General features: G+C 40.5%; 1 protein-coding gene across 1 annotated transcript; it reads right to left on the bottom strand.

Moving 5' to 3' along the window:
• Positions 1-473: 473 nt before the first annotated feature.
• Positions 474-23,800, bottom strand: EPS8L3 (EPS8 signaling adaptor L3). The gene is made up of 20 exons (XM_072997487.2): positions 23,662-23,800; positions 19,076-19,153; positions 18,932-18,996; positions 17,942-18,006; positions 16,493-16,651; positions 15,829-15,978; positions 15,006-15,082; positions 14,284-14,468; positions 12,638-12,735; positions 11,832-11,949; positions 9,968-10,029; positions 8,492-8,566; positions 7,664-7,812; positions 6,938-7,046; positions 6,115-6,149; positions 5,146-5,239; positions 3,967-4,089; positions 3,085-3,170; positions 1,844-1,976; positions 474-950 (listed from the first exon to the last, which is right to left on the bottom strand). The coding sequence occupies exons 2-20, from the start codon at positions 19,096-19,098 to the stop codon at positions 948-950; spliced, it is 1,809 nt and encodes a 602-aa protein (XP_072853588.2). The 5' UTR covers positions 19,099-19,153; positions 23,662-23,800; the 3' UTR covers positions 474-947.
• Between the last annotated feature and the right edge of the window lie 1,178 nt (positions 23,801-24,978).

A 24,978-nucleotide genomic window follows, 5' to 3' on the forward strand; every position in this document is an offset into this window, starting at 1 on the left:
CTAAAAAGAGGAATCTTCAAGATGGAGGCCATGTAAAGAGTTTGTTGTGCCTTCCACAACCTGTGAGTTCTTGCTATTGAATCAGAGCATCTGAAAGAGCCTTTTGAATTGTCATGTGTATTTATTTTCTAAAATGGGGATTTTCCTCCACTCTCTAGACAGACCATTGTGGTCCAAATGTGACCCTCCGGCTATTGTTAAAACCCTGCTTCCCTCACTATTAGCTATGTTGGGTAGAGGTGGTGGGAGCTGCTCTCCAACATCATCAGCAGGGTGACATTTCCCCAGCTCCTGAAATAGAGGCTGATGGCCTTGGAAGGATTCTATTTATTGAGTAAATTTACTTGCGGAGTGTGTTCCCTTGTCTTTCTTGAGAGAAGAGCAGCTGTCATCTGTGAAACACTGTTTCACCAGTGTCCTGAAATGGTGCTAAAGAGATTACAGTACTCTGTTATATTAAACACAAAGGTATCTTTGGGGATCTTAAAAGTCTTTATTAGATACAAAACTACAGGGGTACTGACAACAGAGAATTGAAAGTCAACATTGTTTAAGAAAACAAAAGGATATTCCATTAAATTGTTGAATTTGAACTCAAGTAGGATTGATTCTGTTTCAGTGAAGAATAGTGTTTGCTACCTACCACTTTTGTTAAGTCTTGGAAGATTGATAACACAATCTCTATAGCTGTAAAATGTTACATAACTTTAAACTATAGATAACTTAGAATAACAACAGCAACAGTATCTCTTGCTGGCACCAACTTTTACTGTTTATTAACCATTACAGCTATATGTGTATGTATGTGCCACCTAAGGATAACCATGCATAATGAGGATATGTTCTTGAACGGCAATGAATATGAGAGTCATTACTTGTTGCAGAGATGGTATCTTAGATGCAAACCATAGAATGGCTGAAAATAGCTGAAGGCTATTCTGGATAACTTACTGTTAAGGGAAGGAAGGAGAGAGAAATATCAGTATGCAGGATGAAATTGCACTACAGACATGAAGGTAAAGATCAGGAATGGGATTGTCCTCATTTGTCCTGTTAGCAGTGCTGTAATGTTTAGGGTTGGTAATAGGCACATACTGAAGGCCACCTGCTAGGTTTCATACACAAACAGAATATGAATCCAAATTGAGATGCTGTTGGCACTTTGCTTACACTAGTCAACAATTTGGGAGGTATTATAATAGAGGTGCACACAAAGAAGAGAAAGAAACTTCAAGTGAGCAACCTGGGGCCTTCTAGAGGCTGAACTGTGATTCCCCTAAACATCAACCACTGCAAAGGCATGATATGATGTTCAATCCAACAACGTATGGAGGGTTATAAGTTGCCAATCACTTTTCCAAAGGTATGAATGTTTGAGAGTGAACATCTTCACTACATATCCTTATCCTTTGTCTACACTCCTAACTTTATGGGGCTTACCATTAAGCTATTTTTATGGACAGAACCTGTGATGTACAGGATCTGTCCATAAAAACAGCTTAATGGTAGGCCCCATAAAGTTAGGAGTGTAGACGTAAGGTAGGGGGCTCATATTTTCTCACACAGTAGTCTGTTGTGGATTGAAAAAACTAACATCCCCCCCCCGCCCCCGGTATGTAGCCACATGATTTAAACCAGTGCAATAACTCATTCAGGTTTACTACCTTGCTGTTTCTGCATTCATTTGTGTCACTGAGAAACTGAAGCTCTGCTGGATACCCCATGTAAGTGTACACTGGCAATGTGGCATCTTATTCAGTCAAAATGTCCCCTCTAGTACATTTTTAGTCACAAAAACAAACAGTGAGATAAGCAGATTTGTTAGTTTTGGAAACCATGCTACCTGCAGTGATGCCTTGACTGCTGCAAGCATGAGAGAAATTCTGTGCCCTTCTTCCTGGCAGACTGTTTTTAGCTCTTCCTGGCTCATTGACAGAAGCTGCTGCCCATTGAGGACACCAAGGGATTTAACAGCGCTGTTGAAAGATGAAGAAAGAGTTGGACCAGGGATGTTTTCCCCCCTACAGTCCCTTTCTATTCTCCATCACTATCCCTTAATCAAAATCCACCATAATGTAATGAATCCTATCTCGTATTAGCTAAGCAGAGTCAAGGCCTGGTTGGTATTTGGGTGGGAAACTGGCAGAGACTACCAGGAATCTCGAGGTAGGGCTAGGTAAAAAAAATAAAATCTTTCTTGAAAGCCATGCTGTCAATTGGTGTTAGTAACATTGCTCTAAATGGACCAAGGGGCTGAATATAAGGCAAATATTCTGTGTTTGGATCTGCTTGTATTATTCTGCCATGTTCTTCGGGTGCAGAAAAAAAACTGCAAGAAAAGCAAAAGCAGACATACATATTTGTTTGCCCTGAGTATATATGTTATCTTTCTATGGGGTGTCTGGTTTTTTTGTTTTGTTTTTTTAAATGTATGCCAAACACCATTCTGATAGGGCATATAAGAATGGTATCTATGTAAGGGGCAACATTCCCCCCTGTTCTTCAGTTGACTCCACACTACAAAGCTATTGCAATCTGATACCACTGTAATTGCCATGGCTCCTTCTTACAGAACTCTGTGATCTGTACTGTGATGAGGTACTTAGAATTCTTTGCTGTAGAGGATTTTAAGTATCCTCCCAACTACAAATTCCAAGATTCTGTAGGATCACACTGTGATAGTTACAGTGGTATCAAATTGCTATAATTGTGTTATAGATACATGGTTTTTCCTCCAATGGAGAAATAACCAGAGAATCTTTAAACCTGAAAATGCACACCAACTGCAGTCACAGTGGGCCCTTCTATCAGGCTTAGTAGCTATACTGTGGGGAGGGAAAAGCTTGGTGTGGCAGTCTAAAAATGGAACTTTTCCAAGTTCTGATCACACTTCGTTAATATTCTCACTTTAGATGGGGATTTTATACAGGCTTAAATCTCTGTCTTTGGTGGAAGTACATGAAATTGTGAATTAACCAGTATATAATCCAGGATGAATAGAAGGCAGAGTTATTGTCTGGGTATGGTGTCTTGGGATAACAATTAGATATCAATATAATTAATAGTTATTAATGTATCACCTACATCTTGGAGAAGCCTTTTGTCCTGAGCCAGACTGTGACCTCTGCAGGTGAAGAATTGGGATGGAGGTCAGGGAAGCTTCTTGAGATCTGAATGCAGAAACAACAGGACATATAGGTTTCGTGGTAAAGGAGAATAAAGAGTGAGTCATCCTTCTATACAGTCAGCCAAAGCTGCAAATTCTGTGCATCTGATTGTTTGTAAACTTCAGCAATTAGATTGTTCTCTTCTAGCTTTCAATTAACAAGACCCAAGTTCAGGAAATCTTTGCTCTGGAAACTATGAAGTCTGAAATGATTCTTTAATACTGTAGTTAGATATTTCTCATATTGAAAGGCTTGAAAGTGTTGCTCATCCAATATTTCTGATTTTCTTAATAAGAGCTTTGTGTCATTCCAGAATTTAACACAAACAATTCAATAGGCTGAGAATTTTGGCATTCATTCACTAGCCCAATCAGGTTTCTAGCCCTTAGGCTTAGGGAAAATGTCTCTAAAACCTCAGATGCTGGAAAGGAGATTGTGGTCAAGTGCTAACCCTCCACAACTCCCAGATATTCCTAGTAAATGACTGAAACATTGTAGTGCAATGAAAAGCAAGCAAATACATGTAGTTTTGTCCATTCACAATCTACATGCAGGGAGTCATTTGGTGGGCTGGTTTCCTATTGATGTGGCTGAGGATTTGCAAGAGGAAGAAAGCATAATCTATGCACAGAGATACCCACAGATTCTTTGGAACATTGTGCATTAAATTGTATTTATCAATGAAGGCTTCCTATGGACATGCTTATATATTATACAAGGAAAGCATTCTACAAGCTCCTAGCATCTTATTTGTTGAGCCTCTGCCATGCCATTGGACACGTAAAAGAATTGTTCCTACTTGCTCCATGTTGTCTCCTTTAAATGCCTTGTGATCCACAGGCTCCAGAATATTGTTAGGAATGTAACCCTCTTCCCCTGCAGAATTTCTAGCAAGCCACCATTTTTTCCGCTGGTCCAACACCTTAAAAAAGAAGAAGAAGAAGGGAAGTGATTTGTGATATGCTACAGCTAACTGATTTGCAAAGTACCACTGGATTCTATGAATGGCTATGCCAGGAATCAGACTTGAAGTACTAATGAGGTTGGAATATAGCCAGGAAGAAGGAGATACGTTAGTCCAAGCTGAAACTGTCCAACTTGACTGTCAAATTTCACGATGCATGGCAAAAGGAAAAGAGTCGCTAGTGGTTCAGCAATGGAGTAAGTTCTTTGGAAGGTCTTTTATTTTTACAGAGCTTAAGAAAGGGTTGCATACAAATCTATTAAGACAACTAAAAGGCACAAATTTCTCTACACAAGCTTTTAAGGCAGACAAATTGTTGGGCATAACATTATAAAATATTGAGTGGGGTGGGGAAAGCTTGATATTAGAACAAAGACATTGACCTGCTGTTTAATGATACAATAGGGAAGGAAATGCAGGCACTCTGCATGGGTCCTAGTTTTGCTGAAACCAGAAAGGTAATTCAAAAGCAATAAACGCTGAATCTCCTTTTTGAAATGCAACAACCCAATGCCATCTCTATATGGTGTAAAGTCCAAAGGCCTTGTATAGGAAGGGATAGGAGACTTAAGCAGTTTCTGTGCTGTCAAGACTGGATTACTGTAGACAAACAAAGTCAATAGAACCCTATCTACATGGTTTTATCTTGGATTTGGAAGGATAAACCCTCAGAGATAAAAACTCCAATATAGGTGGTATGAAATAATCTTCTTCCAGGGAAGGGTGCCACTGCTAAAATGGCTAAATTAGGGATCCAGGTTCTTCAAAATGCAGAAGTTATATACTTATTTTGAAAGCTTGCGCAAGGGATCTTGTGCCTTTTTTAATTGGTCTAATAACAATATCCTTAGAGTATTGGCTTTGGAGTTTGTCTTGTAACCAACATATGTTTTGTAACATCTTGGCCAAAAAAGAGTGTTTAAAATTTGTCCTTTTCCCCTTTTTTCGTTTTAGTTGATTGTAAGGAGTGCTCAGCTTACCAGGAGGAGAGTCTATGGAAAAGTTCCATCTTACCTCTAGCAGATCTCCTTTGGTCACAGTAAGCTCCTTGGAATTTCTTGCATGGAACTCATAAATGGCTTGCATGAGTTGGGGACAATCCGATGCCCTGAAAAGAAGATGAGATCAGTATGTAGAGGAGGAGAAAAAGAGTAGAGGAATGCCATGTTGTTTTACATTCCGAGGGAACATTCTTTAAGACCTGCTTGCAATATTAAAGTGGGGGGGAGAGAAAAAGAGAAAGGCAAAATACTGTGGTACTTTAACAGATTTATTTCTTTGAGAGCTTTCATGGAAGAAAATCTACTTCTTCATCCACAAAAGCTCACACTGATATAAATCTGTTAAGTCTTTAAAGTGTCACCATATTTCTCTCCTGCCCCCACTATTCACTCTTCCTCTCTTTTTCTTTTCTCTCTCTCCTCTCCCTCCCTGCTGGCTCTTTGAATTTTGCCAGTATGCTGAGACAGACTAACACGGCCACTTTTTTGGAAATCCTTCAAGGCAACAGCTCTCAGCCTTTGTTCTATCTGATATTTTGCACATGACTTGAAAAAATCCCTAAATATGAGCCATGGTGAATGGGTCTTCTGCAGGTTGATATCCAAAGCACTTCACAGACCCAGAATTGAGGCTTGATACTTTGGGGAAATCTAGACAGTACAATTCTCAATTTTCTTTCAGAGTCATCACATAGAGGATGCTGTGAAGGTATGTACAAGAGTGGTTCCAACAGCACTCTGCTACAGACACTACAATATTTTCTCAGGCAAAACCAGCAGACATCTTTAGTTCTTGTTTATGCAAGTGTAATCAAAATTTGTGGCTTAAAGGAATCTGTATGCAGAGTGATATCCCAATTCTATTGCATGTTTTCTTGTATTTTTTTTCACATTTTTTCCTGCTGTTGAATTCAACAGAATTTACATGTTTTCATGGCTATAAGTGTCATTCTTACAGGAGTACTGTAGCAAAAGGACATACCTCTCTGAGAAGCTATTTTTCATTCCATTGCGGGCCTGTGAGAAGAATGATAACACACATTGGATATTCAAAAACCTATTATGAAGTCAAGGCCAGTGATTCAAAGTTGATCTACAGTGAGACCAGACAGGCATTTAGCCGACTGTTTGATCTGCTGCTAGGATGGGTTGCTTTGCTCATTTTTCTGACAATCACATGACACAAGAGCAAACCAGCTCATTCTCAGAGCGATCCTAACTGTTTGTTTCTTCGCACCTATCAGGGGCTTCTACTTTTTTGGTGCAGATAGGATCACTCTCTTTTGGTTCATTTCCAGCATGTGCAATCAGTGGAAATGAATCAAAGCAAGCCTTGTAGCTGTCATTTGCCGTATCATGAAGTGGCTTAAACAGAGGGCCAGTTCAAGATACTGGCAAATTAAACATTTCCTCTGCTCTTCTGCAGAGGGACAGGAATTTTTGGGGGAAAAATAGACTCTATTAGGGCAGCACAGATGCATTGCATCATTTACAAAAAGAATTAAAATAAAACAGAAAACCTCCTCCCATAAGTAGGAGGAGACAGGAAAGGGTAATGAGGGGTGCCCTTTTCTTTTCTTTCGCTTGTCTTAAATTTCTAATTCAGAACTCACCAGCAGCTGATTCCACTGCTTTCCTAATAGAGTCTTTTGGGGTTTTTTTTACCTCCTCTGCTCAGAAATGCTTTGCTATACAAGGGTTTTAATCTGTAAACCAGTTTATACTATGGTGATCTATTATACACTGGGGTTTCTAACTATACAGTACTTTGCTTATGCTTGCTTATTTTTTAAAGAAAAACTCACCTTATCTGAGTCCACGGAGCTTTGCCTCTGAGTAGGCATAGGCAGCACCCATCCGTCTGAGAACTTGGGATTGTAAGGAGGGATGGATTGTCCCTCTGGATACTCTGCTCTGCAAGGGAAGAAAAGAACTTCCTGAAATTTCTGAAGTAGCCTCACAGCAGGGCTGGTCCTACCAGCAGGGAGATTGAGGCAGCAGCCAAGTATATATCTGAGTGCCAAGTGGCTTGTCTTGTGCATCTCAAGCTTGCCTCCTGAATTAAGGTATGGTTAAAGATGTTCTTTTACCACTTGCATTGAAGATTCATTTGCCACTGCAATTGGCTTCTGTGCAAGGAGGAGGAATGGTTTCAATCTTTGTCTGTGACATGCAAAATATCTGGGGCAATCCTGCCTCACAGAAGTATTGCAAATAGGGCATTGAGGCTCCTGCTACAGTGTGGCACAGAACTGGCATGTAGTCCATTTCCTGTCAGAGCTAACTTACACACACTGGCCAAAATCCTGTTACACAATTATGCAAAAGGCATAAAATTTAGTAGCAAATTGATACAAGTTATCAACCTTAGGCAGTATCTGTTGCATACTGACTTGTGTGACCCGGTGTGCAGCAGTTAATACCTATGCAGATTTCTTAACCAGCCACCATTCACTGCTAAATGTTACGCTTTTTGTATAATTCTCCAATAACATTTTCACCATTGCCTTGTCTTTGGTTATTGTCATTACCTGGTTAGATTCCAGGCAGCTCCCAAGCTTCTCCAAATAACTTGTTCTTTATGATTCAAAGAGCGCTTCAGCAGGTCAATACCTGCAGGACTCAGCAAAGGTGAGACTACTGTAGAAGCCAGGTTGGCCCAGGGACAATTGGCCAAAACCTACAGAATAATAAGCACATCACAACTATGGAAACCAACAACCTTTTCAGTCCTCCTAGTTACAGTCAAGCCTCTGGTTAAGTCTATAGTTAAGCTACACAAGGTTGAAAGGATAGGCCAAACAACAGCTCCTAGTTATACGCCTGGGGACAAACACTTAACTTTCTGGCACCAGTGTTTGTTTAGTTTGATGGAGAGGTGACTAAAGACAACACTACAGATCTCTTCTTTCTTTCTAGGGATTCTGTGGTCTGAGGAATTTCTTTTGGAGCCATCTTTTCAGTGTTCTCATCTCCCAGTGTGTACACAACAATATTGGGTGACATCAGAGATTCATAAAGTTACTTTTCTGGACTATAACTGCCAGAAAATCTAGCTAGCATAGTCAGCGGTCTAAAGTTACATGTGTAGATGTAGTCTTAATAGGAACATTCCCAAGCTCTGGATGACAACAGGGTTATCCACATTAGAAGTGGACCTATATGACATTGCCCAGACTCGGGACTGGGAAACATTTTTCAGTGATGTATCAGAATATTAAAGGCACACAGTGATGTGGGGAAAGGAACTACATGCTTTCTTTCTCTCAACTTTCCTCTGATAATTAATCAACATTTAAGTCAAAAAGGTTTATGTTCATTAGAAATGATCAGGAGCCCTTGCTGCCTAGAATACTCACAATGGAGAGAGTGGAAAAAACCAGGCGAACCATTTCAGGAGCTGTGGGTTGCTGCATGGTGTCTTCAAGTTTCCCCTGGGGGAGAGGGGGAAAAATGACAAGCAATCCTTGCTGTTCATAGCCCTTCAAGTTTGTAATCTATGCACAGGCTGCAGGTGGGAGAAACAAACCACCCCAGAATCATATGTCTTTATTACTTATGTCTGAGATAAGAGATTAGCCGACAAGCAAGGGATATACAGTGACCTTGCATTGTCCATCTGCACCGCTCCCATGAGAGCATGGACCGAGCCTAATTTTGTAAACCTTCATCTCCCTTCCAACCAGAATAACTAGGATGTTGAGATAAGAGGTGCATTCAGTTTGAATGATGGTTTGGTGGTTCATATATAAAATAAGGTGAAAGAAGCATTTTAACCCTTCTGTTGCCTTTCCATCCCCTTAGGTCAAAAAATGGCTCTTTTCCTGCCATTCTTAACTCCCGCAAGAGAGGAGAAATTTAAATGGAGGGGGGGGAATCAAGCAGAGAGGAAAGGTTGAGATAGCCCACCAGCATAATGATGGAAACTGCAGCCTGACCAGCTGTGGAAGAAATGAAGCCATGCCATTCAGATATAATTGGTTATAAAACTAGATGAGTTGAGATGCCATTTACGCAGTTACAAATGGTGTGGGAAGTTTTTAAAAAGTAAATCGTAGCCATCGGCAAAGGATGGTTAGGAGACTTTGATTTTTGCCCTCTGCTACAGCCCCAGCCAATGTCAGACTCCCTGCGCTATCCTTTTGCATGGGAGGGGGAAAAATCTAGTAGCACAAATAGCTGTTTTTCTTCCAGTGCAAACAGCAGATGCAAAGACTGCTGTGGAGGCAAAGGGTTAAAACTCCTCTGGCCTGTACAACAGAACCATGATCTAGATCATCCTTCTCCCCTACCTGCACCGTATGGCTGTTGTTTACCTTTTTAAAAAACTATTCATGCCTTTGCTAATGGCAAGAACAGCATCTTTTCCCAGTTTGGCCCTTTACACTGCAATTTTAAAGGGAAGTTCTGTGGACAGTGCCTGCCAGCAGCATTGTGTATTGAATCTTAATTAGTGTGAGTGACTTTGCTGATAATTTCTGCCTGAAGAACAGGGGTAAGCTACATTTAAGCTACACATAAGATCAGATTGTCCATCTAACTACATATAGCCACTCAACATACATGCCAAACTTTATGTTTTGTCCATTCCTCTCCTCTGTCCCCACAATCCTAACTCCACTCTCATAATTATGAGATGGGACAAAATATTTCCCAAATAAATTCTTCATGAGCAATGAACGGTTACAGATGGGCATAAAGGGTTTCTTTGTGTTGCTACCCTAGATACTCTTTGCTATGGAGACTAGGAAGAGAAGTCTTTCTCCTAGGAAATGCAGCCAACTCTGTTGGTGCTGAAGAAAATTCTGCCAAGGACACACAGACTGTAGATTTACCAGCAAATTGAAACCGTATTTAATCTTCTGGAAACAATCCTCAAACTCAGGTTTTGAAGGCACTGCAGAACCAGAGAGATAACTAGATGTTAGCCAGATCTTCCAGAAGATAAGACAAAAAGGATGCTAGAGACATAGAGCACAACCCTCAGCCTGAGAAATTCTGGACTAATCCATAAGGCTAAGCATAAAGTCCAGAAAAACACAGTGTTACACAATTTAGAATCTCATTTACAAACCAGTTAAGCTAAAGTAATTGAAATACATTATTTGAAAACTTTAATCCTGATCACTTCCACAGGCAAAGCCATCTTAAATCCAAAGACTCATACTTTTTAACTAGTTGTGGAGGAGGTAATATAATAATAATAATAATAATAATAATAATAATAATAATAATAATAATAATAATAATAACAACAACAACAACAACAACAACAACAACAACAACAACAACAACAACAACTTCATTGCATAATCTTGCTGATTGCTCAGGCTTTCAAGTACAGTACAAATCATTTACCTTGTGTGTACTATATTTTTTTCCCAATATTCCCACAATATACACTTCAGATACCTGTTTTCATTGTTCAGTCAGGTCTTCAGAAAAAATGTAATACATATCAAATTTACTGCAAAAACTTTAATTGCTTCCTGATTAACTTAATACTAGCTGTAACAATTACAGACATCAGAATTAAATGGAGCTAAAATGAACCTGATTAATAATTTATTAGGTACCTCTAGTAGCTTTGGGCTTGCATCTATCTTACAAATAACCCCTGAAAGACAGCCTACTTTAGAGTACACTTGAAAAAGAAAAAAGACTTAAAAACTAGCCTTAAAAAAGAAAAAAGGTTCAGGCCATCTTCAAAACTAGTAGGACAGATATTGACAACAAAGATTTTTTTCCAGGGAAAATACCTGAAGAAGGTCAGATAGACAAACAGCTGCAGCCATGTAGTGATACACTTTTTTAAAAAAAATCAGGGTATACCTTTCCAGTGCATAATAATACCCCAATCAAGGTTCCACAAGGAGTCTCAAAAGTGTCCTTCTCGTGGTTTGGTTTTGTGGCCTGAAAATCCATCCCCTGCCCCCCATCATGATGCCTGGCACTTGATGCAAACCATGTTATTTTGGTTCATAGGAAAGAAAAGCTTGTAAAAATGTCTCCCCTTCTCTGCTGATAAAAACATTATGGTCAACATTTAAAAACCAACAATTTCAGGAACTTTCATGATACCCACAATCAGCTGCCTGAGTTGACTTCCTCATTCTGCTTAATGATTCATGTGCCCCCCCCCACCACCGTAGTAAGGCCATTTTATTATTTCAAATGCCATTTTCCAAATGCTTTGAACTTCACCTGACTGGGCCTAGAATGTCTCTAATAACAAGAATATCATCTCTGCTTAAAAACTCTGATTCTTTACAAGTGCACAAATTCTTCCTGTTTAATTAATTAACCAGAAATCTGGCTTATCACTCTGAGTCTGTCTGGAACAAAGAGGTTGCCTACCCAGTAGCTGGTCCAATTAGTGTTCTGAAGCATGGATAAGTCAGTATGTAATCTAGCAACTGGCTCATGAAGCTGTAAAAAAGGCAGAACCTACAATATCTACACCAACTGCTTATACAAATCCCAGAACCTTACACAGGTTGCTTGCAAGACCTAGTTGGTACTCTGCTCAGAAATGTCCTTTCTGGACTGCTACATGGCGAACTGGTTCTGCTATGTCTTCTCCTACATTGTCCCTTCATTCACAGGATCTTGCTCCGGACAATCTGAGAGGCGGACACTATTTTCCAAATAGGCTTTTGTTTAGAAACTCGTGATTGCCCCTTTGACATCCTTACTCACCCTTGTCCTGATTTTTCTTCTTTTTTAATTTTTTCTTTTTGTCATTCAAGGAGGCTGTGGCATTTTCCAGCTTTCCCACGAAGATCTCAATGTCATTCAAGACATGATTCAGGACCTCCTGCACTCAGGGAAGGAACATGAACAGGAGCTAAACCTGCCATTGCATTGGTGGCTGCATATTTTTATAGAACGGTACTGTGTGTGGTGGTGGGGAACGAAACAAAGAGTTGTTTGCTTCCGCTCATCCTAAACTTGGTGTCTCATTGAAGTACACATATACAAACTACAGTCAGGTCAACAATTCATAGATATCATTAAGAGACTTTATTCCCCATTTTGCAGCAGTGAAGTACTTCTGCAGACACCCTTAGCATTATACCAATGAGCTGTTCCATTTACTTTCAGATTCAGAAAGAGGGGAAACATATTTGGCAGGAGGCAAATTATCTGTACAAAGGTTTGGGTTTTTTTTTTGTACATTGCTTATGATTGTTTTGATTTCAGAAGTTGCCTCTGAAGTTACAGCAGTCCTTGTAGGCTTTCTTATTTGTCAAGCTAACTTCCCTAGTTCTTTACTACCTCCTCCAATTGGCTTCCATGCCTCTCCTCACATGCCCTCTGATGTTGTGCAAAGCAGCCAAATGTATGACTCAATCAAAAACTTTTCTTAGGCCATTCAGCCTTCTTGCCCAGCTTATTCAAAGGCCAGTCTGTCTCAGTCCAAGTCCCTCTAGTCCAGAAACATCACAGAAAGGGCTTTTGGAGCTATTGGAGTTGCTATCCAAGAAATGAGCTAAAGTACTTACAGTGTCTCTGTCCAGATCCTGTATCATCGGAGGAAGGCCAGGATTATCCCACACTAGTGCACTGTTCTGCTGCCACTGGTCAAGTCGTGGTTCAATGTCTAGAATGATCAAAGCCCCTAGATCAATAATAGGTGGGCCACAAAAGCAGGAATTTGCATTTACATTCTCTGCCCCTGGGTTGGATGCCCAGTTGGTTCTGATTCCATAGAGGGACCCAAAAGCAGTGGTTGTGGCAGAGATAGGTGGAGGCTATTTTGGCCATCTCAGTAACCATTTTTTGTTGGCAACAAAAGGTTGCACTTATCTTCTTCAGTTGCAATCCCCATCTTTCTCTACTGCTACCAAGCAATGTTATACATTGGAAGGGGAGAACTGTTGAAGTGGTGCTTTAGATGTGGGGGGGAGTTCCATTTCCGATTAGCACCAGCCAGCATGGCAAATGGTCAGGATGACAGGCTGTAGTCCAACAACAATGTGAACTGCAGAAGTTTCCCCAACCCTGTCACTGAGTAAAAGCAGGCGTCCATTCTCCAGCTTTATTTACTTTTCAGTGACAATGCATTGCCTGTAGTTTCTTATATGGACAAATCTAGTATGTACTTTGGAAACTGGCTTATGCATGAGAGGAGACAAAACAGCACCCTGGATTGCTCATCATCTAAATAAGTCATCAGGTGATGAATGTACATCACTCAGTGACTTCTCACTTGGTGGTTTACAACTGAAGATGGGGATTGCACTGTTAAGATAGGGTATTGTTTTTGTAGTAATGTGAGATTCAAGTTCCTTCTATCATTTATAGTTCTGTTTCAAATATTGCAGGCCATTGCTTGATGCTACAGTCATGGAATGATGATTATGCATGTATGAACTTTCCCTTATGGCTTGCCCAAATATATTGGAGGCCAGAGCTATTTGGAATTAATTTATCCTTGTGCACCTGATAGGGTGGAGTGGGGAACATTTTGGTCCTCTAACAGAATTCACAAGACTTAAGTACACAATGTAGACATTCTGCAGCATTGCCACTGGCACAATTATAAGCAATCTTCACAAGGTCAGCCACTTGCCAAGAACACATTTTAAAGTGTACTTGGAAAATATCCCCCAAAGTCTATTCTCTATGATGAGCACAGTGATGCTATGCACATTCTGTTCCTGCAAAAGCCCTTTTTGGTTGCATGGAGAGACAGCAAGGAGGCACCCTTGACTAAGTAACAGGAAGGTTCATCTGTCAATGGGGACATCTGCCCCCCAAAGCAAGTGCCAAGGAAGTCCTTCCTTCCACTCTAAGGCCACATTTGTCACGAAATCCACCTCTATGCCAATTCTCAGCATGCCCGTACAAGCAGTGCTGCTGCAGGATCCAGCCTTCAGCCCAGTGTTTGTACATGCAGGCCATCCAAAGATTAACAATGTTTTTTTTTTAAATTATGTCTCCCAGTATCCTCCAGCTAGCATGGCCATTAGGAAAACTAACTGAAGTATTCTGGGGGCACAAGTTCAAAAAAAGAAACTTTGCCAAATTCTGTAGCCATCTTGGTTCTCAGAAGCGCTGGGTTGAGTCAGTTTTCACTCCTTTCTTGATTCATGATAGTATGAGACAGCAGTGTTGCACTGTAATACAAAATGGATTGTAAGATCACCAGCATCATGGTCCATGGAGACTGGCCCAGTTTTCCAAGGATGCTGCCCCAGCAGCTGCTCAGGTGCTTGTGATGGAGGAGGAGTATGCTCCAGCCCAGATGTCTTTCTGCCCGGGGGAATTCCTGGTGGTCTACCTTTACCTGATGCCTTGCTCTGCTGGTACAACATATTTTCCAGGTTGCTCCTGACCGGGGAATTAAGAAAATTTGCATTAAAAATTATCATGCTTCATTTTTTTTCCATACAAAGATGCTGTGAAAGCTTGGTGATGATGGAGCTTCCTTCAAACAAAATTATTAGGGAACACTTGTGGAGATGGAAGAGAACAATGTCACATCTAGGTCCACATTTCAAGCAAGGAAGGGGCAGATCTAAAACCTAAGGCTTTGTCTTTATTTAGATCACGTGTAGCTTTCCAAATGCTTTTAAGACAAGTCAGCATAGCCAATGATGAGCTCCAATAAGAGTTAATAGTTCAAAAGCCATTGGAAGGCCACTTTTTGCCCACCCCTGGATAAGATCCTACACAGGAGCAATATGTGCTCTTCCATGTTTGGCATCCAAAATGAGATCTGCTTGGGATTTTAAGGTACTGTATAAAAACTCACACTAGTGCCAAATGTTTTGCACCAGGAATCACTGTATATGATTTAAATCTAACAGATCTCGGAAGGAGAAAGGTTTATTTCTCAGTATTGCAAGTCCTTAATTATCCTGCTACCTGAGCAAGTCATGGTTCTGCCGTTCATCTCTCCACTCCCTGATGGCTTTCTCCAGTTTGGTCTTCAGCAATGCAGCCTGGGTAGGAAAAAAAAATGCCACAGTCATACCAGTTTCTTTTATTGTTTATCCAAATCTACCAAAATTACTCTGTACAGCCTTTCTTATATTCTCAGTTTCAGGTACATCTGGCATACATCTGGCCCTAAGCTGTACAGGCAGCATTTTCAGTTCCTATGATCATTTTTATGCAGTGTTTTGCCCTGAATAGCTTTATTATCCCCAGGATATAACATTCTACAGATGTCTTCTTAACTCACAGCAATGTAGAATGCAGAACACATATATCTGAATAGACGTTGGAGGTCAAAACTATACAACAGCTTCCTCAGATTTCTCTTCCCTTTCACCCCCCCTCTCTTCTCTGCCCTCCTCCAGATCAAGACCAAATTACATATTAAATGAATTTGTGCTTGTATTAAATGTCTTCCAAATAGCATCAGCTAGAGGGCTAATTAGAATTGAGACCAATGAGAGTGAGTTCACCCCCTCCTCACCAATCTTGGTGAATAGGTTATTACTTAAGTAATTTATTCTTAAGTAATAACTTATTCTTGTTATTGCTTAAGTAACAACTCATCAGTTATTATTTGTCACAGGAGAAAAACTGGTTGGAGTCAGGACTGTGGCATGGGAGGGGGGAACTGAACTCCCATTCTATGCAACACGACCACAACTGGGATCCACTACAACTGCTGTTCAAAAGAGTTAGCACTGAATGTTAGCACGTGGTTTGACTACAAATCTTCCACAAAGCTGCTCACTCCAATCTGCTCGCATTGAAAGAGGAGGATACTAGTCCTGCGTAGGTTAATCTCTTTCACGGTGATGGCCAAGATGGAGTTATAGATGCAGCTGTCAAGAATGTAAGCACAGTCCTGGATGCATTCCAGTGGGTAGCAGTCCAGCTCTTCCTGTGTAGGCAAAAGAAGAAATCAAGGTATAGCATTTAGCAGCTAAATGGGCCATGGTTGGGGACATATCTCTAGCAAAGAATCCTGGCTACCATAGCTTTGAGGGAGAAAACAGGGATGCAATGGGAGAATTCTTTGCAAACAGCTAGGATCTTTTATCCCATTTTGATAACAACACTATGAGGAAGCCAAGGCCTGCCTTATAATGGGCCATACCATTGAGCCACCTGGTTTAGTATTGTCAACATTAGCTGCTTTCTCCATGGTTTCAGGCAGGAATGCTTCCTAACCACTACTTGGAGGTACCAGGGATTGCTTAGGACCTTCTGCATACAAAGCAGACACTGCCACTGGGCTATAGCCCTTCTGCAGACGTTTCATTTTTATCTTATGGTGGTTTTCGATGTAGGTTCCAGCTTCTGTCCAAAGAAGATGTATGTCTAGCTACTCACTGAAGTTTGTCGCTCCACTGGTGTAAGTATGGTGCAAAATAGGACAAAAGAGTTCTGCTTACCTCTGCCTCAATATCTGTTAGCAGCAGCTTGTGATCCTTCACCTGTAAAAACATGTCTTGTCCCCACACCTGGCCTTGGGCATCCATAATCTTGAGTCGATCAATACAGTTATCTGCATTGATAATTTCTTTGCCATCAGTGTGGCAAGTCAGAAGGTGCTAAGGGACAGACATGAGGGTTCAAGTCAAGTAACAGGTCATCAGAAAAACTCAAAGGTCTTATGAGAGGGATTTAAAAGTAATGCATAGAACTGTATTCTCTGCTCTGGTGTGTTGGGCTGAACTACACAGATGGCCCATCAAGTTGGAACATACTTGCAATGACCTTTATCCATCCATCCATCCATCCATCCATCCATCCATCCATCCATCCATCCATCCATCCATCCATCCATCCATCCATCCATCCATCCTTCCTTCCTCCGTCCCTCCCTCCCTTCCTCATTTATTGTCTGCCCTATATAGGATCTCAGAACAGATTACAAAACTGTATAAAACAATTTTAAAACATAAAATATTTAAAACAATTTAAAATTAAACAACACAAAATCAAAACACTCAAACATAAAAAACAAAGCACTAAAATCTGTGCAGGTCATGATTTTCAACCCTCAAAGACTATAATAAGTAGGTCTTGACCTCACATTGAAATTATGCCAATACTGGGACTGACGGAGCCTCCAAGGGGAGGGCATTACTTAGTTGGGTTGCTGTGGCAAATAACGCCCCCATGTCTCCACATAATGAACTGTTCTTGACTGCGGGACACAGAAGAGGGCCTCCCTGGAAGATCTTATTGATTGGGCAGGTTTATATAGGAATAGGCTCTCTTTCAAATGTCTGGTTCCCAATAGGACTTTCAAGATAAGTGAGATATGTAAGGAATGGTTTTACCCGTTCCACATCTCCCTGTGAGTTTCCATAGCTGTGTGCAAATGGCCTTTCAATCCCTTGATTAGAATTTCATTAACATATCGCCTGTAATATCCTTTTCAAAAAAGTATTTATATTTATTTTCTACCACCCTGAATGAGAATTGTTGCTATTCTCTCAGGATAAATTTTTGGCACTGTGCTAATAAGTACAGTCTTCATGTACAACTCTGATTTCTCAGACCTAGAAGCCCTCCTAAATCATGTCTCTGCTCTTTGATGGTGGAAATATGATTATTCTGCTAATGTTTATTAGACAGTATGGGTCTTCATGAGAACTATCAACATTACTTGATTTCAGCAGCAGAACAATCAACTTTCCCCACCACCCACCCCAGTTGGTTATTTGATGAAGGAAACTCAGCAAGATCAATTTTAAGTTGAAGGGGTTGTAAATTAGGGCACATTTTTTATTTTTAAGGCTAATTTAATTCTGCCCTTTGGGTCATATACATCCATTTACTTTGATTAAACCCAATGGAATGAAACTTTCTGTGGCTCCTCAGGTTTCTCTTACCTCCACACGGTGCTGGAATTCATGCTGATCTTTTAACACAGCCTCAGAGTATTGCCTCCGCTGGCCTGTGAGAGCAAGAGAGACCAGATGGGAAAAAAAAGAACAAATTTATTTATTGTTGGCAGATGTGTGAGAATCCTTAAAGATGTACAGTATAAGCATTTGAAGACAAAATACCATTCTTATTCTCATATGAAATATACAACAATTGGGGATTGCATAGTTCTCTAATTTAGGCTTCAATTATTCATTCGGAAGACAACCTTATAAGGTGGCCTATGGCAACACCCCCCCCCCAAAAAAAACCCCCATACTTTGGTAAAGTTATTTTTTTCAGACAAATCCCAGCTGCCTAGGGGATTTCAGGAATTGTAGTATGTAATTTTTTTCAAAAAAAAAAAAAAAAAGAGGAGCTGGCAACAATATAAGTACAGGTTTGTGGGCTAGGTAATTGAAATAAGGCATGAGTTCCTTATTCAAACGTGAGTGTTTGTTGCCTAGACTAGGGTGACTTCCTGGGGGTTGATTGCCGTTCTTGTTATTTGGGAACTAGAGAGAAGTGATCTTACATAGCTGTGACAGACAACTTTTATGCCCATTTTAATGATTATCATGACTGTCTTCTGGTGCATGGAAAAGAAAACATCAAGGAACTTTGTAGGCATATTCTACTGAAGTACATTACTGTGGTGCAGAGGTTTATAATACTGCTGTGAGAAAAAGAGGATGGGGTGGAACTACAAGGGTTTTCTCTGTCCCTATTCTCTAGAATAAAAGCTCTCAGAAGGGGAAAAAAGAGGAGGTTGTATATTATTGTTGCTGATTTCTATAACATCATCATTGTCCACAGCTCTGTATAAAAAAAGTTTTAAAACGGCCAGAAATATCTTTCTCCAAAGGGCATATACCTGTAATGTAAATCATGGAAAGGCTTAGAGCTTAATAAACTGGACATGTGGAATGACAAAAGGAAAAATGAGCTGTTCTTACAGTAAATGGACTTTCCACTGGGCCTTGACATACTATTGACTCTGTTGAAGCTGCTCCCAGTTTCACTGTGGAGAAAGCAAACAAACATATTAGTCTGAAATGTAGAAGTCTGAGAAATTTCTAGAGATATTCCTTTTTCCTCACCTTATGTTATCTCGTCCCTCCATTGCTGCTATGAAGAGCTTCACTGGGTACTAATCACAATATTTGTCCTCACTTTATCTGTTTGATATAGAACAAAGCTATAGTTAATATATTTTAGTTTTCACTTGAATTTAACATTGGTCACTTCAATAGTTTTAATATTTCCCACTTAATAAATTCTATCCCTACTCAGATATGAAGATCACTAAGTGATGTTGGGCCACTTGCCATCTTTCAGCCTAACCTCCTAAGGTTATTGGAATGATTAAAAAGTAGGAGGAGACCATATACATTATCTTTCACTTCTTTTGGGCAAAATACAGCTATAAATGCAACAAAAAACTCAAATATAATCTAATCTAATGTCTATATACTGCCAATGGCAATTATATATATTAACATTGGTTTATATATATTAACAATTATACAGTATATGTAATCCGGAGCCGGAGTCCCGGAGGCAGTTTATGTCATTCCGCCAACTCCTGCGACGTCACTGGAACCAGTTGTACTGGCTCTTGCCTTTCCACTGGACTATTTCAGCGACGTGGAGAGGGGGGATTTGCTGCTTGGGTAACAGCCTATCCTCCATATTATTTCACCCAGGTTTCGTGCTCTGGAGAGGACACTCCAGCTTCGCATATCCACCACTGACATGGTATTCTCCCTCTGACAGCTCCAGGAGAAATGCAGGGAACAACAACAGCCACTCTTAGTGGCCTTCATAGACCTTACAAAAGCATTTGATCTCGTTAGCAGGGATGGCCTTTTTAAAATACTTCCCAAGATTGGATGTCCACCTCATCTCCTAAACATCATCAGATCTTTCCATGAGGGAATGAAAGGCACTATAGTTTTTGACGGCTCAACATCAGACCCCTTTGACATCCGAAGCGGAGTGAAACAGGGCTGTGTCCTCACACCAACACTTTTTGGGATCTTTTTTGCTGTCATGCTGAAGCATGCCTTTGGAACTGCAACCGAGGGTGTCTACCTCCGGACTAGATCAGACGGAAAGCTCTTCAATCTCTCTAGATTGAGAGCGAAGACCAAAGTCCAACTGAAATGCATGCGGGACTTCCTCTTCGCAGATGATGCAGCCATTGTTGCCCACTCTGCTGAAGACCTCCAACAACTCATGAATCGTTTCAGCAAGGCCTGCCAAGACTTTGGACTAACAATCAGCCTGAAGAAAACACGTCATGGGCCAGGGTGTGGACTCACCTCCTTCTATTACCATCTCTACACAAGAATTGGAGGTTGTTCATGACTTTGTGTACCTTGGCTCAACCATCTCTGACACCCTCTCTCTGGATGTCGAGCTGGATAAACGCATTGGCAAAGCAGCCACCATGTTCTCTAGACTCACAAAGAGATTATGGTTCAATAAGAAGCTGACGACACATACAAAGATCCAGGTCTATAGAGCCTGTGTCCTAAGCACACTCCTGTACTGCAGTGAGTCCTGGACCCTTTGTGCACGGCAGGAGAGGAAGCGGAACAAGTTCCATATGCATTGCCTCCGACGGATTTTTGGTATCACCTGGCAGGACAAAGTCCCAAACAGAGTAGTCCTAGAACGAGCTGGAATTTTCAGCACGAATACATTACTGAAACAGCGACGTGTACGTTGGCTCGGGCACGTCGTGAGAATGGCTGATGGTCGGATTCCAAAGGATCTCCTGTATGGAGAATTAGTGCAGGGAAATCAGCCCAGAGGGAGACCACAGCTGTGATACAAGGACATCTGCAAGCGGGATCTGAAGGCCTTAGGAATAGACCACAACAGATGGGAAACCTTGACATCTGAGCGTTCAGCCTGGAGGCAGACACTGCATCACGGCCTCTCCCAATTTGAAGAGACCCTTGTCCAGCAGGCTGAGGCAAAGAGGAAGTCACAAAAGCAGCAAAACCAGGGAGCTGGACAGGGGACAGATTGGATTTGTCTTCAGTGCGGAAGGGATTGTCACTCTCGAATTGGCCTCCTCAGCCACACTAGACGGTGTTCCAAGTCCTCCATACAGATCACGTTACCATAGTCTTTCAAGACTGAAGGATGCCTAACTATATATGTAACAAATATATATAGCAAATATATAGGTAATAGTGGCAAATATATAAGTAGCAGTGGTGTGTGTGTGTGTGTGAAGCTGTTGATACCACTGCTACTTATATCGGCTCAAGGTTGACTCAGCCTTCCATCCTTCCGAGGTCGGTAAAATGAGTACCCAGCTTGCTGGGGGGGCAATGTGTAGCCTGTATAATTAAAAATTGTAAACCGCCCGGAGAGTGCTTGTAGCGATATGAGGCGGTATATAAGTCCAATAAATAAATAAATAAATAAATAAATAAATAAATAAATAAAAAATATTTTCTATATATATTTATTATATATATATTAACAAATATATATAATTGTTAATATATATAAATCAATGTTAATATATATGTTATATCAACATATATATATGTTGTATCAACAGCTTCATGGGTGAATATATATATTTTCACACATGAAGCTGTTGATACCATTGCTGCTATTGTGATCGCAAAATGATGATTCTATGGGCGATTTTCGTTTGACAACGATCGATTCCCTGCTTCAGGAACCGATTTTTTGCTTAACGACGATCAAAAACAGCTGATCATCGGGTTTTCAAAATGGCTCCCCACTGTGTTCAGGATGGATTCTTCGCTATACAGGCCCCTATAAATGGCCGCCCTATGGAGGATATTCGCTGGATGGTGAGGTATTTCCCTCATTGGAACGCATTGACCAGTTTTCAATGCATTTCAGTGGGGTTTTTTATTTCGCTTGATGACGATTTCGCTCTACAGAGATTTTGCTGGAACAGATTATCGTCGCCAAGCGGGGCACCACTGGGTGAATGTGATAGCTTAAGCCCTACCTAATTAAACCAATGTTAATACTCAACTCTAGTGAGTATTAGTCAATAGTAATGAAGAACAAACAGCTGTTGAGGTAATGTCCATATGTTATAGTATCTTCATAAACAGAAAATTTAAAATGGCATTAATCATGAGGGTGAAGATTTCAAATACTAATATCATGCTGGTAATAGCCAATGAGTTTGGCAAAATGAGTCGAAGAGAATATTAGAAATATGATGTAGAAATAGAACATTCTAGAAATCATAAGCAATGAAGACTATAGCCGGAAGACCAGTTTACTGTGGCAAACGAAGTATTGTCATATCATGCAATGATTTTTAGGAGATACCTGGACTACCTAAGGTATATACCATCCCTACAACCCAAAGGAATCCACTCTCTTCTGACGTTCAGAAGCTCATTGATAATACACTCATTATAATTCTAGACAGCTGTACGTTCATGTCCATTCCATCAAATATTTTAGAGATATGTGTGTGTGTAAGAGAGAGAGATCATAGTACAGAAGTCATCATGAGATATATTGTAAACATATTTATAATTAGACCACAATCCATTTGGTAGTCCCAACTAGTTTAGCTCCATTACATCAGCTGCTAAATGGCAAATAATCACTTAATGCAAATAAATCCCACTTATTCAATGAGTCTACTCCAGCTGGGACTACTAATTGGATTCCAGTTTTAGATTATTTAAAGGCCTGCATTGTCGCTTTGGATAAAGAAAAGACAGATAGTTTTAAAACTTTGGTTCCTGAACTAGATACTTTATTACATCCATCCAACTAGCCACCTAAACCCATTCACAATGTCGAAACACACAGCAAAATAGTATGTCAAAAAAGGTGGAAGGCAGAATAGAAGAAAAATAAAAGAGGAAAGGAAAGAAAGCAGCACTGAGAAAAAAAACACAAAATGTCACCACCTGATGATTTTGCCGTCTTGTTTCCATTGTATGTATCTCCACAAAATCTTCACAAAATTCATAGATGTATTTCTTTTTCATCTATGTTTTGCTTCATCACCAGCTCCAGTTTTATCATCTATACCTCTGATCTTTGCATAGAAATAACACAGATGTCAAATCTTATATTTACTCAGCCTTTGTCATCATTTCCAGGGTGGTTGACTTTCTGGACTTTTCCCATTTCCTTAGGTGATCTTTTAGATAATAGGCACAGAACTTGGGACCTTGTATGTAGAGTAAATGTGCTTTACCACTAGGATAAAATCCACCCTGCATCAGGGTATGATTTATGAAAGAATGTGTTTCTGTGATTGGTTTTCTGGATGTAAACAACTTTAGCATCTAATAAGGGCCATCTGTAAGATACAGTTTGGCCCACAGTTCAAATGATTGGAGTGGCAGTGGTATTTGTGTTTTGGTTATATGTTTTGTTATTCATACTGTACATCATTTCGAGCCCCAATTCCTTGAAAATTCTAACTCCAGAGAATCCCTTCCCACATTATTTGTTTTTCAACCTTTTCCTCTCCACTGAATTTTCCTCACTGCACCATGCCATTCTACTTCATGAAGAATTTGCTTACTCTTAAAATAATGGAATGAAGTAAACACTCTTTCACCCTGAGCTTGGCTGCTGCTGAAAGATTCATAAACTAGCAGATCTGGGATAACAGTGAACTTGGAGATCTCAGTAATAAAATGGTTACCTTCTAATTTTTGTGATGATACGTCTTGCTCTAAACCGATCATGGAGCCCTTCTCTGCCGGTCACAGGCGATGATCAGGGAAGGAGCTGTGTTGTTGCTTGGTATATGGCTGTAAATTCGACTTTGCCCTCTCTGCACAACAAAGCTGTAATAAGGAAAGTTATGGGAGGTGGCCTGACAGATACGGAGCAATTTATATTCACTGGAGCACCAGGATTGTGTGATGGCCACACCTTTTGACCTTTGGTCTGCCCTATACAGAAAGAAACCACCCAATACCCCAGTACTGTTGGTGTTGCCATATACCAAGCTCCCTGTAGCCATTATAAAATGGCCCATCTCTCTTTCAAACCACTGCATTCCCACATCCAGTGTTCTGTAATACCTTTGTGAAAGCTAACACTGCATTCACTAAATTTCCTGAACCTAGGTCAGGTTTGGGGCTCTTGTGGCCTTCAATTTTGCTCAGCTGCAGCTCCCATCATGTCTCATCATTGGCTGTGCTGGCTAGGATTGATGGGAGTTCATCCAATGCTGGGTGGGGGGGGCACAAGCTCAAGATGAAAACCAAGTCACAAGTCATGTTACATTAAATGTATCTTTGCGTGTACAAAGATGTGTGCTGTTTTATGTCGCTTGCTACAGCACTCACCAAGAGTCTCAGTCTGTACTGGGGCCACAGCAGAGATGAGGGGGTTTGATTCTTTCCCTTTCCCACACTCCTAATGAGCCAGTTTTACGCCATGGCCAGTGTTCTGGGAGGGCTGAATAGATTTATTTGTGGGGGGGGATGAGCTCACCCCCTCTACTCAAACTGTCATGGTGAAGTTCCAATTTAGTGGTCATTTAAAGCAACAAACAAGGAAGGACAGGCACTTTTGTGTAACATGGAGCTTCACCTCTCAATATCTTAGCACTCCGTTTTATAATAAAGCTTCATTTCAAACATCACAGCAAATTTTTATCAGTCCTATTTAGAAAGGATGAAATTGGTCTGGAGTCCAGGCTAAAGAAATAAAAGGCTAGCAGCAATAAAGCTTGTTTTGTTTTGTTTTGGCAGCCCACAAGATGTCAGACCACAGCAAGCATATTGCTCAGAGTAACCTCTATTGAGGGCACATTTTAATCAGGTCTGGACTAACTGCATGGTAGGGAAATTACTGAGTACGGCCCTGGCCAAATTAGGCCCCTGCCACTCTTCCTGAGCATTCTCCAAAATTAAGTGAAACCAGACAATACATCTCTCTCAATTTTACAAAGACAAGATACCAGTGACTACCTCCTTAGCAGCAGAAAAATTATCATCACGGTAATAAC

This window comes from Pogona vitticeps, chromosome 4 (genome assembly GCF_051106095.1).
Source record: "Pogona vitticeps strain Pit_001003342236 chromosome 4, PviZW2.1, whole genome shotgun sequence".
NCBI classification, from domain to species: Eukaryota; Metazoa; Chordata; class Lepidosauria; order Squamata; family Agamidae; genus Pogona; species Pogona vitticeps.